Source organism: Gadus chalcogrammus, chromosome 23 (genome assembly GCF_026213295.1).
Source record: "Gadus chalcogrammus isolate NIFS_2021 chromosome 23, NIFS_Gcha_1.0, whole genome shotgun sequence".
In the NCBI taxonomy this organism is placed as follows: domain Eukaryota; kingdom Metazoa; phylum Chordata; class Actinopteri; order Gadiformes; family Gadidae; genus Gadus; species Gadus chalcogrammus.
This window is the reverse complement of record NC_079434.1, coordinates 672,534-691,026: the sequence shown is the minus strand read 5'-3', so window position 1 is coordinate 691,026 and position 18,493 is coordinate 672,534. Positions and strand designations below refer to the sequence as shown.

At 46.1% G+C, this 18,493-nt stretch overlaps 2 protein-coding genes across 5 annotated transcripts in view; one reads left to right on the top strand and one right to left on the bottom strand.

The window, feature by feature from the left end:
* The window catches only part of riok3 (RIO kinase 3 (yeast)), a 28,640-nt gene extending 18,342 nt beyond the window's left edge, over positions 1 to 10,298 (bottom strand). The window contains exons 1-4 of one of the 4 annotated variants that reach the window (XM_056583682.1): positions 10,001 to 10,298; positions 8,397 to 8,512; positions 5,084 to 5,226; positions 4,871 to 4,978 (exon numbers count right to left, since the gene is read on the bottom strand). In XM_056583682.1, the coding sequence (XP_056439657.1) occupies positions 4,871 to 4,978; positions 5,084 to 5,226; positions 8,397 to 8,512; positions 10,001 to 10,036 (403 nt within the window). In that variant the 5' untranslated portion in view covers positions 10,037 to 10,298. Of the gene's footprint in view, positions 1 to 4,870; positions 4,979 to 5,083; positions 5,227 to 8,396; positions 8,513 to 9,853; positions 9,864 to 9,901; positions 9,981 to 10,000 lie in introns of those variants that run through there. The other 3 variants (XM_056583684.1, XM_056583683.1, XM_056583685.1) reach the window with 3 other exon arrangements.
* Positions 10,299 to 13,297: 2,999 nt separating this feature from the next.
* LOC130376806 (clavesin-1-like) lies at positions 13,298 to 17,567 on the top strand. Its single transcript, XM_056583698.1, has 7 exons — positions 13,298 to 13,499; positions 13,948 to 14,118; positions 14,641 to 14,759; positions 14,940 to 15,114; positions 15,643 to 15,753; positions 16,124 to 16,350; positions 17,486 to 17,567. The coding sequence occupies exons 1-7, from the start codon at positions 13,401 to 13,403 to the stop codon at positions 17,565 to 17,567; spliced, it is 984 nt and encodes a 327-aa protein (XP_056439673.1). The 5' UTR covers positions 13,298 to 13,400.
* Positions 17,568 to 18,493: the final 926 nt, after the last annotated feature.

The window sequence follows — 18,493 nt, the reverse complement described above, 5'->3', positions numbered from 1 at the left end:
TATGACCAAGTGTTTCTTTCTGTTCAATAGATAGAACTTTATCAATCCCCTGTAGGAGAAATTTGTTAATGTTTGTCCCTATAAAACAATAATGGCAACAAAAAAAAAAATACAAAACATGACGGTAACTCTAAAGTCAAACCATCCAACCTGAAGGCTCTACTTAACCACACCCCCTACTCACTTCCAGCAATGCAAAGCGAACAGAACTGAGGTGAGGAGGGCGTAGCTTAAGTAGTTTGTGACCGACCCAGAGGAACGCAACGCAAATTCAATGTGAACATGTATGAGGCTTTAATAAAATCCCGGACGATTTTGAAATTCCGCCCGGACACATTTATTTTTAAAAGTGTCTCAAAAAGAGGGCATGTCTGGGCAAAAGAGGACGTCTGGTCACCCTTCGTAAGGGGAACCCATTTGATTCCTACCTGTTCCACTGTTAAATAGTGGCGCAAGTTGGTGGGCGCTATCCTGGTAATTTCTCTGCGTGAAAAATACGAAGTGTGGCGTGTGAGCGTGTGCATGGGTCGAATTGCGTGTCTCACGCCGAATGCGTGAGACTTGAGAGTAGGGCCCGACCGATATTGATTTTTGAGTGCCGATGCCGATTATTTTCAGAGAAAAATTACGATTACGATTTAATCGGCCGATTAAAAAAAAAAAAAGCATATAAATCGTAGTTTTTGATACCTTAAATATACTTTAAACACTTTTGACGAATATGTGAATTGAATGCAGAACCTTTGAGTGTTTTAGAATACATTTACAGTCAAAAATGAGTAATGTAAAATGTAAAATAAATAACTAACTCCAAATGTGCTGCGCTCGTGAGCAGTGACTAACACGTGCGTGCTGAGCAGTATGGTCTCACCATTAGAGTCTACAGTATAACAAATTAACATGGCCTGGGACCTAAAGAAAAACAGGCACAACATGCTCAAACAATGCGTCTTGTGTACATTGGTGAGGTGAGCGCGCAGCTGCCTGAGCGAATGCTTTCATGTTGTACGGTAAAATTCAATCTCCTCTTTTTTACTCCAGCTAAAGTTGTTAGTTAGCAAGGCGAGTAGGAGCGCAATCTGCAGGATACTAAGCGCAATAACATTAAAAAAAATAAATAAAATAATAATAATAATCGGTTGTAATCTGCGTCTTTTTGGCCGATGCCAATTATTTTCAAAAAAGCTATAATCGGCCGATTAAATCGGCAGGCCGATGAATCGGTCGGGCCCTACTTGAGAGCCCTGCTTCCCCATGATGTGGCGTCTCCCCTCGACTGATTATGTTTGTTGAGATTGCCGGCGCAAAAACCCAAAGTATTGTTCGCGCATCCTCCAATAAATGAGACGTTCTCTGACGTTACGCAAAACCCCGATACGCAAAACGCCCCCTATTTTCCCCTTGTGTCACAGTCCGGTTGACTACGAAAACATATCCTAGTAGGAAATTTAAGACCATCTTTAAAAAATTAAGACTTGGGTAACGCAATTTAAGACTTTTTAAGGCCTTAACCCATTGGCGCCGGATGCTGCGTAGCGCAGCATAGCCCCTCCTGCCGGTTGCTGCGTATCGCAACATAGGCTTTCCTGCCGGTTGCTGCGTAGCGCAGCATTTTGTACACATGCTGTTTTCATGACGAATGCAGCATATAACTCACTCTGGTTGGTTAAAAATACACATGGGGTGGGTCTTAAGGCTTTGGTAAAGATCAGGAGACCACCAAAACGAACTTTGGTTGGCTGAAAATCACGTCAATCAATCATATAGCCACGCGATATTCTATGTTTGTTTTTAGCGACGCGTCTAGCTGGCGACCGAGAAGTAGCAATGAACATGGAGGATTTTGATAGCGATGGCAGTGATATTGTCATAGAATTCAAGGGATTTGAGTATGAGAATGAGGACGAGAATGATTTTGTGCCGGTTGATCCACTGGATCGGATTCCAACGAATCGGTACGCGCAACAGGTACGAGCTCAGACCCCCGCGACCTCAAGTGGACCCCGGTCCCGAAAACAGAAATGAAAACATTCCTCGGGCTGTGTCTTTGCTTTGGAATTTTAAAGCTACCAGCACGCCGCGATTACTGGAGGCAAACTAAGTGGCTCTACCAAACAAATGTCAAGGGACCGTTTCGACATGATCTGGAGGTAAATATTTATGTTTTCTTTTCTTGTGCTCTCTTCCGAGTTCCATTCTCTTCTCTTAGAAAACGGAATGGCCAGTAATGATAGTGGTGCTATAGCAATTACTAATGGTGATGATGGTTGATATTGAATAAATACAATGATGTTAGTTATAAATACAATAATGGAATAATGAATAAATAGTAATACAATTATGAATATAAATACTATAAATAACATAATACAAATAAACACAATGATGGAAATAAATGTCAGGCTCAAATTCTTTGTCATATATGCATTTTCAGATATCTCCATCTAGAAGATAACTTGGACCCTGCCTTGGATAAATCCGATAATCTGTGGAAGATCCAGCGGTTCATGGACCTCCTCTTGCATCAGTTCCAGGCCCTCTATGAGGTCAATGGGTTTGTGAGCGTGGATGAGTCCATGGTAAAATACAAGGGACGCCTTGCCTTCCGGCAGTACCTCCCCATGAAGCCGGTGAAGTGGGGGATAAAGGTGTGGGTCATGGCAGAGCAATACAGGCTACATAAACAATTTTCAAGTTTACACAGGGGCCATTGCAGGCAAGACCGAGACAGGCCTGGCTTACCGGATTGTGTCATACCTGGCTAAACCGTATTTTGGGTCAAACTTGTGTGTTTACATGGACAACTTTTACACCAGCGTGAAGTTGTTGCTGGATCTGCAGGTCAGGGGTGTGCCTTTACCATGCTTTGGTTAAAATGTTATTTGTTGTATTTTATATCATTGATTTATACTGTTTTTTCTTCTTAATCTTGTTTTGAGAATGTTTTTAAAATGTTGCTGTTATGGTTGTGCTCAGGGAGCATGTTTTAATAAAACCTGTAGTTCTTACCTTTAAAATGCTTTTTATTTCATGTTTCTAGGTGCTCCAGAGGCTTAGATATTAAGGTTTATGTAGACGTTGACAATTCTTACTATTTTCTCAGAAAAACCTCAGGAAATGAGGTTCTTTTTCCTAGAATAGCATAGGATTTTAGCAGGCGTTTTTAGCAGGCGTTTTAGGCATAAATGGGTTAATTTAGGAACATGAAATTTAAGATTTTTTTTAGACTTTTAAGACCCCGCTGCTACCCTGAGTTAAAGTCCCTTGGAATTTGTGCGCTTTGGAGAGCGCAGCCGACCTGCAAATGCATGCACAGGAGCAACTGGCAGATGAAGGAAGATCGTACATTAAGGATGAAATTTCAAGATATGACATTGGATATCATTGGAAAAGGAATACCCGATTGTGTCAAGTAGCGCCGTTGACCTACCGTTACCGTTTTCCACCACATATTTGAGTGAACTGTGCTTTTCGAGCTTAGCCAGCATCAAGAACAAGTACAGAGAGTGCCTGAGAGCTAAGGACCAGGAGCTACGCGTGTGTCTGTCATCCATTCCTGCGAGAATAGAGCAGTTGTGTGTATCCTCCCAGGCCCAAATCACTCACTGAGTAAGTCACATTTACCCCCTTGTGTGTGTGCGTGTCAGTGTTCACGTTAGCCGGCTATAGCCGGCTAACAGCCCACATGCCACAGAAAAAAAAGAAAGAAGTTTGCATTCATGTATGAATTAATCCGTAGCAAATGAAAAACCATTAGCGGTTCCTGGCCGAGCTCACCAGGTAGGCAAACCCGAACGTGCATTTATTAACGCGCGCAGTGCACCCGCACATGCATACACATGTCACTCAGTGGCCACGCTGTTGAACGCTGATTGGCTGTCATCACGCGAAATTCGCGTCAAAGTTGAAATATTTTAACTCGAGCGAATTTGTCGCGGCACAAATCATCGTGAACGCGCTCGCCTGTGCACAGCGAAAGTGTGGTGCGACAAATCAAAACTTGTCGCCGGTTTTCTCTCGCGAAAAATTCGGACGATACGCGTCTCTACGTTCACTTTGTATGGGATCTTGTCGCCCCGTCGCGTTTGGTGTGAACGCACAAATCTTTCCCGACTGTGCAAAGCTGGCCAAAATAGCCAGTACAATCCCCGTGTCCAGTGTTCACCATTGAACAGCTAAAAAACGCATTAGGAGCAGCAACAGTCTTCTATATGGAATTTCACCGGTTGAGACATGATCTGTATTGAAAGTGTAGTCGAATAGTAACATCAACTTCAAATTTTGTGCTTTCCTGACCGAGAAAAGGCAGACAGTGACTTTTTGGCGCTTGTGGACTGAAGACGACAACTTCCACAATGCCAATCAGCGTTCACTCCCTGAGGGAAATAACATAACAGCCAATCAGCGTTCACTCCCTGCAGTCCAGAGTGAAGCTGCATGGGGGAGAAGTGATTGTTGCGTCTCCGTTTGCAGTCTCCCGGAGCTCTGTATCTATATAATATAATATATAGGTATCTATCTTATATAATATATGAATATATAATATCACAACCCCCTTGGCAGGTTTGAAAATGAGGAGTGCTTGTAGTTTTTTAGAGCCCCCCTCCCTCCCACACTTATTGCTTTAAATTAAGCAAAATTCTAACTTTTTGCGAAATTGAATGCGAGTTGTGTAAGAGGTAGATACGGATCTCTTCCGTCTCAGGGGGAAATGATGGAATGAAGCAAGACCATTCAAAAATATGACTAGGTTTCTAACGATACAAAGCTTAATGCAAATGGGTGAAGTCCCTTTAAAGAAGAACACGCCCTGACCTTATCAAACTCTGAGAACAGGGTGAGGGAGACGGGAGACGGGGGTGACTGTTACCGGGCTTGTAGGGGTCATCCCGGGTGTCCTGCCAGTCCACCTCATCCTCTGAGCTCTCACTGCCGTCATAGGGATGGGCTGTGCGGTAGTTCTCAAAGGAGATGGACACTGGACACACAAACGCAACTGGTCATGTTTAACCTGCTCCAAATGGACCCCGTGCTGATCCTCCTGTACAGTGGGGGTAAAACAGCATCTTGTGTGGGTCACCACCTTTGCTCTCCCCGTTGTACTTGCGCTCCTCCCGGCGGAGCTGGGTGTCGCACTCGCGGTCGTACTGCATCTGCAGCAGCCGGGCCAGCATCAGATCGCTGTTGGTGTCAGTCTCCTCACCTGACAGGAGACTCACCTCAGGACTGGAGAGGAGAGGAGAGGAGAGGAGAGGAGAGGAGAGGAGAGGAGAGGAGAGGAAAGGAGAGGAGAGGAGAGAGGAGACAGGAGAGAGGAGAGAGGGAACAGGAGAGAGGAAACAGGAGAGAGGAGACAGGAGAGAGGAGAGAGGGAACAGGAGAGAGGAAACAGGAGAGAGGAGACAGGAGAGAGGGAACATGAGACAGAAGAGAGGGGAGAGGAGAGAGGAGAGAGGGAACAGGGGCAAGGTGACAGGAGAGGGGAGAGGGAACAGAAGCATGGAGACAGGAGAGAGGGAACAGGAGAGAGGAGACAGGAGACAGGAGAGAGGGGACAAAAGAGAGGGGCGAGGAGACAGGAAACAGGAGAGATGACACAGGAGACAGGAGAGGAGAGAGAGGGGAGAGGACACAGGAGAGAGGAGAGAAGGAACAGGAGAGAGGAGAGAGGGAATCGGAGAGACCTCCATTACCATTCCTACCGTTCGGAATTGAATACAGTTTGATGGTTGAATAAACCGTGGACCAGACACTGCCTCTGCCTCGCATTTGAGAACATTATAATATATAATATCACGGCCAAAAGCTGTGTGCGCCTCAGAAATATTCTGAATCGCAACGACTGCGTGGGGGGGGGGGCGTTGCTAGGTTACTTGTTTATGTTTGGGTCTCGCGGAGTGAGAAACCTTGAAGTTAGTTACTGTGGAATTACCGTTATTACTATACCTACCTACCGTTTGGATTTACAATTACTATTCCTACCATTCAGAATTGAATACAGTTTGATGGTTGAATAAACCGTTGACTAGACACTGCCTCTGCCTCGTATTTGAGAACATTATAATATATAATATCACGGCCAAAAGCTGTGTGCGCCTCCGGAATATTATGCACAAAATTGCAACCCTTTGGTTGCGATAGTTTTTAAGTACTCTCTAATTCGTCAGACACCTTATATCCAAACCATTTCCATACTATGGAGCTGTAGGTATTTCGCTTACAAACAAGCTCCTCGGAGCTGCTTGTGCAGGCGGACTCCATGTTTCGCGATTTCAAAAAGTGATGTGATTGGAAGGGGGGGGGGGGGGGGGGGGTGGTAGAGACTGTGTGTTTGAGCTGGAGGCATAGCAGGAGAGACATAAGCAGAGTTACGAAATAGCAGGCGGCAGGCGTGGTTCAAAACTGCTGTTATTTGGACCGAATGTGCTGTTATTTCAACGCAAATTAAATTATATCGATGGTGACGATATGGTCTCGTTCCATATCACGTTACAAAAAATATCGACATATATTTTAAAGGTTGGGTACGCGATTTGCGAAACGCCAGCAGATTTTGAAAATACACAACTCAAATGGTCCTACCCCCTCTCCTTCAACGCTGACTCTGACTCCACCCATTCCAAGTACCTGGACGCGCAATCATGCACGAGCGCGAACAGAGATGCGCGAGAGCGAGCCAGGCTAGCGTAGGTTTTCGTTTAACAACATGGCACTACATTCAGCTGTAAATTACACCCAGTACCGCGGGAAGTAGGGGTGCTGCAACACCCCCTGTCCGAGGCCCTGTCTTATCACAGAAAAAGATCATTTCTAAAAACTCCAGCCAAAGTGGAGATTTCTGAAAACGCCGGTTATGTGTTGTCGTATCAACGGGGAGAAACGGGATTTTAGGTTCTGAAGCGTCACATTATGCACCAGGAAATGCTTAACGTCATGTGAGCGTCCGCTGTACCGTATTGGTCCGAATATAAACACAAACCCCATTGTAATACGACCTATATTTGGAAAAAAGATTTGAAGACCAGATCTTGATTTCATGAATAAATAAATTGTATTAATTGAAATAATATACGAAAATAAAAAGGCATAGAATAAAACACTGCATTGCCACTAAACAGTAGTGCAAATAGGCCGTACTGATGTGTACACCAAAGACTTCCTGACACTCCTCTGCCCCGCTGTGTTCGCTCTGGCTGTGGTCGCTCCGAACTGTTTCGGCCCGTGGCAAAGCGAGTCATCCTCGCTGCTGTCCAAGGCATGTTGAGACGCAGCATTTATTTAATGCTCATATGTCCTAGTGCTGAAAAAAGGCTACATGAAAAAGTGTGAGGGTAGCGGTGGTGCGCTAAACTTGTTCTGTGAGCAGCTGGATGTGAACCATGGTGTGAAGGAAGTGAACACAACGATCGATTTTCAACTTTGCGAGCATGCACTGGTGTAATTGAGCTGCGCTGCTATATATCTTTTTTATCAATGTGACGAGTTGCGAGTCTAGTGCAGGCCGGGTTTTTTTTTCCAGCACCCCCTGCTGAGAATACGTTCTCGCGGCTATGGTTGCACCAGATGTTATAAACATTAAACGGTCACATAAATCATTACTATTTTTAGAAAATGTATGTTTGTTTCATATAATTGTATTGGAAGTCCTGGTTTTCACTAGGGTTGCCGCGGTGTGGACATTTTCACACCGAGTAATACACTCGTCTCAACACCGGTATTACCGAGTATAAACGGTATAAACTTTGAAACTAGGTCAACCGCCACACAAGCATCGGTTTTTAGACCCTTCTCGTCCTTCAGTTGCCGCCAACGTTCAAAAGCAGCGCCTAGGATTATTCTTGATTTCAGTTTTTCTCTTTCAGCGTTTTTATTATCAATTACTCTCTGAAAAAGAGTTTTCCTTCTCTTTGCTGGTGGTGGTGGTGGGGATGGTGGCGTCTTGTCTGCCATGGAAATTGTCTTCTACTGCTAGGTCCAAATGTGGATTAACTAGTTCCAGACAGATACCGCAGGATAACAACAAACAGGAGCTTGCTCTGGGTCACGAGCTCTGGGTCACGAGTACTGCACGAAGGGGTCGCGCGCGGGGCGCGGGGGAGGGGGAGTGCAGTACGACCGTTTGATTGACGTACTTACTGTCCAATGCAACGAGGTGGCAATCCAAATGATTGGCTGGAGTTTTTCGAGCCCTGCCCGTTCCACAGATGATTGACAAGTTTAATTTTCATGTCAGTACTTCTGACTCAGTGGCTGTAAGCGGGTTATGATAAGGATTTCAAGTAATTTTGCAAAAATGGCCAAAAAAGCGAATTCCGTACCCAACCTTTAAATATCGATATATCGTCCAACCCTGAGTCGGTCCACGGATGACATGAGCTATGGTCGTAGGGACCTACTTTGTCAGAGAGGGGAAGGCCTTGTTCTCCTCCTCCAGCTGCCTGGCCAGCTCCTCACTCATGACATCAGACAGAGAGCAGGATGGCATCGCAGGGGGGCCCCCGCCCCAGGGGCTCTGATGAGCACACACACACACACACACACACACACACACACACACACACACACACACACACACACACACACACACACACACACACACACACACACACACACACACACACACACACACACACACACACACACACACAATTTGCAGGTTTGATATTATTGTCTCTTAAAGGTTCGTATGGGATTTGCGAAACGCAAGTAGATTTTGAAAATACACAACTCAAATTCTAATGAAGCGAAATGGCCAATAAAGAGAATTCCATACCCAACCTTTAAGTTCGGAGGCTGTATCATGAAAGGGGCATTATACGGTTTTCCTTCTACCTATGCATATTAAATCTAAATTACACTGTAAAGTATTAGTCTTTAAATTACAACCCATTGCTTGGTTCATTAGCCTACGGCCTATTGACCAGCTAATGCAGGTTAACGTGGTTCTGAAACAGTCCTATTATATAAATCGGTCAATGAACTAATGGACTAAACGTGTCTGGGCATGTTCGGATGATGACGTCTTGTCCCAAGGTCTAAGCAACACAATGCAACACCACGTGACGTGACCCATTTTTAGCATTATCATAAGAGTGTAATTGTTAACACTTTACAATGGAGGGTACATTAATTAACCATGTATTTACAGTAGTAAAGGCAGTACCAGTATCAGTTACCTTATGGTCTAGAAATAGTAAGGAGAACCCTGGGTTAGGACAAGCCTAGTGGGTTAGGATAGTTAGGAGCATCCAAGTGGGTAAGGATAGTTAGGAAAAGCCTAGTGGGAAAGGATAAGCCTTACCCACTAACCTTACCCATAACCCTTTACCAATGCCTTCTAATGAAGCCAAACTGCATTAACTCATGTTATTAATGGTTAATTAATGTACCCCCACGGGACAGGCACCACACAGGACTGTGGGAAAGTCCCCCCACAAGACAGTGACAGTCCCCCCACAGGACAGTGACAGCCCCCCCATGGGACAGGCCAACCACTGGACAGTGACACAGGCAGTCCCCCCACGGGACAGTGACACGAGAGTCCCCACAGAAGGGACAGCCCCCCCCACAGGGCAGTGACAGACCCCACGGCACAAAGACTGTCCCCATTGGAAAGGCCCGACAGGCGACAGTCCCCCCACAGGACAGTCTACGAGACAGTCGGCACGGGACAGGCCCCCCACGAGATTGTCTCGTGCTGTACCCATACGGGACAGTTCCGTAGACCCAGGGAGGAGCTGACCCTAGGCCTTTTATGGTGATGTTCCCACCAGGAGGGCGGGCAGACGTAGGCCTACTTCACTCTGAAGTCCTTCATATCTAAATTTAAGAGCTGGTCCTGGTAAGGTCTTACCTTGGGGGTCTCTGAAATCCTCCCTATCTGGTCCTCATAAGGTCTTACCTTGGGGGTCTCTGAAGACCTCCATATCTGGTCCTCCTAGTGAGGTCTTATCTTGGGGGGTTCTGAAGTCCTCCGTATTTGCTCCTCGTAAGGTCTTACCTTGGGGGTCTCTGAAGTCCTTCCTAACTGGTCCATGATTATTGGGTCGAATGTGCGCCGGAGAAATGGATGTTGGCTAGCTTGCTAGCTGAAGAGCTGCAGCGGAACTCGTTTAGGATAAAGGAAAGGGCAACCAACGTGTCAACGCTATTATTGATACCAAGGGAAGTCGATAAATACAAAAATTCTAAATAGATTTGAGGTATTAATTCCGGAAGGAGAAATAAAGGTTTTGAAGAGGGAGTTGACTTCACTACAGACTCTCTACCGGAAGAAGAACAATCGATCTCCGGCCATAGATGACGTCATTCACTGAAAAGAAACGCCCTCTTGGGGGCGGAGCGAGACTACTGCTCATTGATCCCATGGCCGATTGAATTAATCATTGGACCTTTGTTAATTTTTCAGATATTCACGTTAACATGGGAAAAATACTGATCTTTTTCAATTATAAAAAATGTAACAAATGTAACATCCTCTTCCCCCCATACACACACACACACACACACACACACACACACACACACACACACACACACACACACACACACACACACACACACACACACACACACACACACTCACACAATATCTGACAACCTAAACTGCAGCTGTATGTATTTATATAGATAGGTATATATTTATAGTGAGAGAGAGAGAGAGAGAGAGAGAGAGAGAGAGAGAGAGAGAGAGAGAGAGAGAGAGAGAGAGAGAGAGAGAGAGAGATACATTTGTGTGTATGTATATATATATATATATATATATATATATATATATATATATATATATTGGTATGTATATATAACCTACAAATTGCCTTTCGCTATAAGAAAATGCCTTCCCCTGATGATAATAATATGCTCTCCTCAGTACAGCTCCATCTCGGTGCCGCGTGAACGCGCAAACCGTCAGTTGTCACAGACGGATGGAGCATCTTTGTGGAGGAGACCGACGTCCGTTGTCACGAGCATAAAGCATAGTATTTTCCCATCCCGTCGGACTGAGGGCAAAGCAGGGCTCGAGGATACTTTGATTTGGTGCCATTATTTTCGCTCTTGGACAAAGGGCTATCTATTTGCTCCTTTATCGTGTGTCGGGGATGTGTATGTGAGTCCGCCGGATACCGATGGCCACCCTCGTCCCTAGCAGCATCAGCACCACCGTCTGCGGCCCGTCAGGCCGGCGCGTCAATCCACGGCTCTTATTTCACCAGCATCGAGACGGGCTGTAGCACCGGGTGAGTAGCTGGTCTCCACAGGATCACCGGACCGTCTCACAGGACCACCGGTCCACCTCACAGGACCCCCGGTCCATTTCACAGGACCCCGGTCCATCTCCCAGGACCGCCAGCAGACCTTCTGCGGGTTATAACGTGTGTTAGTGGGTCAGTGTTTGCATCGACCGGTGGACAGACGGTGGGTCGCTGGGCGTCATCTGACGCATTAGTAATCTGAACGCCAGATGGGGACGGGGGGACGGGGGGGATGAACGCACCACCATAAAACACGTCCATGTTGGGTTCCCTGTCTACTAAGACGAGCTGAAGAAAGGGAGAGCGTCCATCCTGCAGGGAGCCTCGGTCCTCTGCTACAGCATGCTGACCCGACAAAATAGGTCTGCTCATTGCTCACAATAAAAGACAAAGATCAAACTTGATAGGGTAGAAGGATAAATGAAAAGGTGGTAGGATTTGATGATGCGCGTTACCTTCGGGGCATGAAGGTGGAGCAGGTTAAAGCCTCCTGTTGGAGGTCCTCTTAATGATGTCAGGCTCTTTAACCGTCACAAGGTGCTCTCAAACATCTCTGAACAAATACACACAATACCGACAACATGGACATTAAGTCATAGCACTATTCTTATTCATATTCTATCTGCTATAGTGATCCAAATGGTGATAAACTGCACCAAATAGTTCCATCATGCAGCATTAAGCTCCTCTCTCTAACCTGGTGTTACCCCTTCTATCCAACTAACGACTCAATCGGAGCACGCATCAAGTGCCTTTCAGGAGGGCATGTCAATGTTAGCTGTGGAATCAGAAAAGTATTTGGCTCACTGTTCAATGACTCCAGGGATCAAGCTCATTGCCACAGTTGTCCATGGCTGAGCCCGCACCATATCATAGAGCTATAGGTCGAGACACCAAGACCATCTGCACTTCCTGCACATGCTCTGCTGTTTTCTTTGAAGTCATCTGTTTGGTGGCTTCTCAAATTGGTTTTAATATCATTCCAAACTTGTGTTTGGTCTGAAATGCCAATTATTAATTAATCTCTGTTCTGTTCCGTCCTCTCCTCCCTCCAATTTTCTCCTCTCCTGTACTTTCTTCTCTCTCCTCTCCTCTCCTCTCCTCATCCCTCTCTCTCTCTCTCTCTCTCTCTCTCTCTCTCTCTCTCTCTCTCTCTCTCTCTCTCTCGCTCTCTCTCTCTCTCTCTCTCTCTCTCTCTCTCTCTCTCTCTCCAATCCTTTTCTCCTCCCAGGCTGAGAGGACCACCACTTTGGAAAGTATTGCCTTAGATGACCTCTGACCTTGGACAAAGGGATGGGATACAAGAGGGCTTAACCAACGCAGTAGTTACCAACGCCAACCCAGAATGTAAATCCTAGATTCATCTGACTTCAAACCAGTGGAGGAACTGTCATGAGGAGCAGAAGGATACTGCCACAGCTTATTTAAATTCAGTCAAAGGAGCAGGATATTAATATTGATGGTATTGTTCCTCCTGTATCTTTTATACCTTCATCTACTTCCTTTTCATCCACATTTGAGAAACACCATACCAATCAACCACCTAGAGAAGACCTGGAGCTTCCCTGGAAACGTGGAATGTACAAGAAGATAGCGATTAATAATGTTTCCTTGTAAGAATGTGGAGATGCAGAGAAAATAGTTAAAACCGATACCTGCAGAGCCAGAGTTCTGTTCTAGCCAACAAAACCCCCGAAAGACTCAGTTCCTATGGTGGTCTCTCTGTAGCCACCTCTTTGCTCTGCAAGGAAAAGGGTTCTGACATTATCTCCTTGCTTTTTCCACTGGCCCACGAGGAGCTCGACATCAAACCAGGATCCCGTTCTCAAAGGGTTTCTCCATCCTACCGTGATGTAGAAGTACAATGGGTTCACGGGACAGCAAGCAGGAATGTTTGTCGACTGAACGGAGGGCGTCTGATTAGAGGCAAGGTGCACTCAGCTAAGACAAAAACAAGGAACCACTGGAGCATCGAGACGGAGGGGAAGTAAACCAGTATCACTTTGGAAACCAATCTGAGGATTCAATCCAATAAAGGGGGAAGGAACAGTGGAACTGCATTGTCTCTATCGAAGAGGGGATTCCTCACTGGATCCAGCCACAGACTTCAGACAGTGGCTCCGAAGTGGACCAGAACCACGTTCCAAGATGAGCCACCTGCACGCGGGTCTGAGTCCTGAGACCACGGAGAAGGCCCGCCTAGAGCTGAACGAGAACCCGGACATGCTGCACCAGGACATCCAGCAGGTACAGGACACACCATGATGCCTTCCATTCAATCTCCATCAGACTCCATCAGATTCACAGCTAACTCAGTAGCTAGCTAGGTTTCCATTGGATTCTCTGACAAATTCTAAGAGTGACCCATTGATTTGATAGCTTGTGATTATAGCGTAGCCTAGCATAGTATACCTTACCACCGGACCCGTCACCATGTATCTCCTGACTCATATCTAAGCAGGTAGCATGGATATTACGCAGAGGGAGCATTGTTGGTTTTAATTGGGGTGACCTCAAGACAGAGCTCCATTACGTCTGTAGCTTTGCTCTTTGCCGCTTTGGGATATGCTTTTAGCCAGAGGATCCAACCATCTCATGGGAACCTATATTGTAAGCATGGGAGGAGTTGAACCCATAGCCCTGGAAGTATTCTCCCCTGGGCCCACCCTGTGTACTGAGTATGTCGGGACCCTAGGTACGAGATATGATCGTGACCCGGCCGGACATCGGCTTCCTGCGGACCGACGACGACTTCATCCTGCGCTTCCTGCGAGCCAGGAAGTTCGACCAGGCCGAGACGTTCCGACTGCTGGCCCAATACTTCCAGTTCCGCCAGCAGAACCTGGACATGTTTCAGAGCTTCAAGGTCTGTGGGTCCACTGGGTACAGTTATGTGTCAGACGACTCGGTCTACAGAGCAATGTAGCGGTGTGCACTTACACTATATATATACTGTCATATGTGTGAGCATAACTGTGTGTGGGTTTTTGACATATTTTGTGAATGTCTGTGTGTGTGTGTGTGTGTGTGTGTGTGTGTGTGTGTGTGTGTGTGTGTGTGTGTGTGTGTGTATCATTTTTTTGTCTATTTTTTACTTCTTGTTCATACCTTTCAAACACAAAGGCATATGGACATATCTTTACTGTATTACTGTGATTGTGATGTGTTTTAAATGTTAAATGTACGAGTGTGTTTCTGTGTGTGTATGTTTGTGTGTATGTGTGTGTGACTGTACTGTGTATATGCATCACAGTGGCTGGATGTGTTAGTGTCTCTTTATTTGTATGTTAACCAAATGGTAATCACATGTACTTATGTGTGTATAACTGTGCAGTAACAGGATACCTAAATGTGTGTGTGTATGTGTGTGTGTGTTTGTGTGTGTCAGGTGGATGACCCAGGTATCAAACGGGCACTGATGGACGGGTTCCCGGGGGTCCTGGAGACCCCAGACCAACAAGGCCGCAAAATACTCATCCTGTTCGCCTCTAACTGGGACCAGGGCAGGTAGGACCAGCCACAAACACACACATGTACATGTAGTATGTACTCACACTTTCTCACTTCCACATCACATTCTTCTTCTCACCCATTCTCCTGTCTCTTTTCCTCACCAACCCTGACCCTGACTTCCACCATTCTCCGTCTCTTCCGGTGCTCCATCTCTCTCCCCTTTCCCCGGCTCAGGAACTCCTTCACGGACATCTTACGAGCCATCCTGCTCTCCCTAGAGGTACTGATCGAGAACCCGGAGCTCCAAATCAACGGCTTTATCCTCATCATCGACTGGAGCAACTTCTCCTTCAAGCAGGCCTCCAAGCTCACGCCAAACATCCTGAAGCTGGCCATCGAAGGCCTCCAGGTAACATCTAGAACAACGTCCTGAGGCTGGCCATTGAAGGCCTCCAGGTAACATCTAGAACAACCTCCTGAAGCTGGCCATCAATGGCCTCCAGGTAACATCTAGGACGACCTCTTGAAGTTGGCAATCGAAGGCCTCCAGGTAAAATCTAGCTCCCCTTTAGGTCTCAGAACAATATCTGGGTCACCTCTGGGTAAAATTACGACTTCAATGAAAAGTTAGTTTTGATGCATTGGCGATTTTGCTTCAAGGGACTGCCAATAGAATCTCAACAGCGTAACGTATTACAGGATGAATCCGCTGTACCAATCCCCTGGTCACGAACATACTGAGCTAGTTGGTAAATAGACTGTTTCCATTTAATAAGCTTGCCGGAAAAATAACGATGTCTTAACAATAACTTATCTTTTGCGATGGATAATTGGAGGTGTATTGCATTGAGTTCTGTCTTTGCATTTGACATTTAAATATAATAATGTCACAATGTTATCAATCTCTTATTCTTCTCTCCCTCTGTGATCTCTGCAGGACAGTTTTCCAGCGCGCTTTGGGGGCATCCATTTTGTGAACCAGCCCTGGTACATCCATGCCATGTACACCATCATCAAACCTTTCCTCAAAGACAAGACCAGGAAAAGAGTAAGACTAATGTCTCTCTCTCTTCTCGGAGGATCTGCTCAACTCTCTTCTCTTCTCTTCTCTGCCCTTCTCTTCTCTTCTCTGCTCTTCTCTGCCCTTCTCTGCTCTTCTCTGCCCTTCTCTTCTGTTTTCCTCTTCGCTATTCTTTTTTGGGGATTTTTTCTCTTTCAACCCAGACACACATGGACGGGTTATTTCAAATGTATACAGGATGGCCTACAGTAAACCGTCTCAAACCATCCTTCTGTATCTACCATGGGGGGATAGGGGACACTCCAGCCATCACATCACATTTCCCTTGCTGTTTGGCGTCCTTCTCATTCCTGTGTGGAACATTCAGGAAGCCCTTCTCTGCTCTTCTTCACCACAGATCTTCCTGCACGGCAACAACCTCAACTCTCTGCACCAGCTCATCCAGCCCGAGTGTCTGCCCTCCGAGTTCGGGGGCACCCTGCCGCCCTACGACATGGGGATCTGGGCACGCACGCTGCTTGGGCCTGACTACAACGACGAGACCGAGTATACATTGACCTACGACGCCCTGCACGTCAGGGAGAGCTGCGGAGGGGCAGGGGGGGACAAGGAGATGATGAAGAGGTGGGAGGAGCGATAGGGTGTGTGTGTTTTTGTGTTTTTGTATGTGTGTGTGTGTATGTGTGTGTGTGTGTGTGTGTATTTGTCTGTGTGTGTATGTGTGTGTGTGTTTGTGATGATGTGTGTGTGTGTGTGTTTGTGATGATGTGTGTGTGTGTGTGTGTGTGTGTGTGTGTGTGTGTGTGTGTGTGTGTGTGTGTGTGTGTGTGTGTGTGTGTGTGTGTTAGTGTGTGTGTGTGTATGTGTGTGTGTGTTTGTGATGATGTGTGTGTGTGTGTGTTAGTGTGTGTGTGTTTGATGGTGTGTGTGTTGGGTTGTGTGTGTGTGATGGTGTGTGTGTGTGTGTGTGTGTGTGTGTGTGTGTGTGTGTGTGTGTGTGTGTGTGTGTGTGTGTGTGTGTGTGTGTGTGTGTGTGTGTGTGTTAGTGTGTGTGTATGTGTGTGTGTGTTTGTGATGATGTGTGTGTGTGTGTGTTAGTGTGTGTGTGTTTGATGGTGTGTGTGTTGGGTTGTGTGTGTGTGATGGTGTGTGTGTGTGTGTGGTGGTGTTTGTGTGTTATGGCGTGGGTGAAGTTGAGTCTTGCTAACAGAGTTCTGTGTGTAGCTTGTGTCGCGAAACTATGGCGAGACTGGTGCATGTGTGTGTATGGGCGCATGTTTGTGTGCATGTGTATGCATGTGTATGCGTTTGCGTGCATCTGTGTATGCGTGTGTGTGTGTTGTGTGTGTGTGTGTGTGTGTGTGTGTGTGTGTGTGTGTGTGTGTGTGTGTGCATGTGTGTGTGTGATCACCTCAAAGACCAAAGTCCCGGCTCCACCTCGCTGATGGCTCAGTCAGTCACAGAGTGTGGGTTGTAGTTACCAGGCAGCCCCCCCCCCCCCCCTCCTTATTGATCAGTCTGACGGCCAATTACGCACACACCCCCTCATCGACCCCCCCATCAGAGGCCCTGTACTGACACCAGGTGGCAGAATAAATGGAGCAGATACAATAGACTACAATAGAATATATATTATATAAAGAGAGAGAGAGAGAGAGAGAGAGAGAGAGAGAGAGAGAGAGGACGTAGGAAAGAAAAAGGAGGTGTCCAATGTGAACGCCTGATCAAGATGTATTTTCCCTCTTCTTCTCTGCTTCAGGTCTCAGTCTGCAGTGGAACCAGGAACCTTGAGACACACAGACAGAGAAACCAGTACACAGCCGCTACTGGCTCTAGACTGAGAGACCCACTCACAAAAATACTCAGACAAACACACACACGCACGCACGCACGCACGCACGCACACACACACACACACACACACACACACACACACACACACACACACACACACACACACACACACACACACACACACACACACACACACACACACACTATGGGATTCACGTTTGCGTCGTTATAAACTCTGGACTTGAACAGTCACAGTCAAGCATTGATTTGCCAACATTTGCCAAGCAGCTTCAGTGATTGTGTGAACACATGCACATACAGCGAGCATACACTCAGAAACACACACAACACCCCTCTCGGATAGCTCTGCCATTCTCAACACACACTCATAAAACTTTGTCCCTTGGTGTTCACAAGTCAATAATGTAAGGGTGTATATTATTTATTTATTTATTATCAATTGAACACACAACTCTAGTCACCCAAAACCACCGTATTTATGTCACACTTTTGTGTTATGATTCGATACAGCATGTAAAAGACATTGCATTGTTTTCATGTGTGTATTATTGCTCTGTCCAAGATATGTGTGTGTGAATTCTCCACAAAATATGCACAAGACAAAAGACACATCCTGTTTTAGTGTGTTAAAGAGCTGGTTTTATTTGCTTCCTGATTGGTTATTAAATTATGTTCTCTTTTAGTGGAACCTTCAAATTGAATTCCCATACAAGTGATTTATGAGAAGGTAGAGGTCACGCCTCTTGCTCAAGGGGATTCAATTTGGGGGTTGGAACCTAGAACCTTTACCTATCAACCAAACAGCCGACCAGGACAGACAAACTGCCCTTGGCTGGTGATTGACTTGGTTTGTTGAGAGCCTTCACTGGGCTGACCAGGCCCGCCAATATAGCTTCAATATCTTGGAGTGGTACTCCATCCCTTTTCCAATCTTGCTTCGTATTAAAAATCC

What these genes read in the sequence shown, in the direction of transcription:
- LOC130376806 (XM_056583698.1), top strand. Translation starts at nt 13,401, where the DNA reads ATGAGCCACCTGCACGCGGGTCTGAGTCCTGAGACCACGGAGAAGGCC. An exon ending in ACATGTTTCAGAGCTTCAAG is followed by an intron (nt 14,119 to 14,640) that starts GTCTGTGGGTCC and finishes TGTGTGTGTCAG; the next exon opens with GTGGATGACCCAGGTATCAA. An exon ending in GACAAGGAGATGATGAAGAG is followed by an intron (nt 16,351 to 17,485) that starts GTGGGAGGAGCG and finishes TCTCTGCTTCAG; the next exon opens with GTCTCAGTCTGCAGTGGAAC.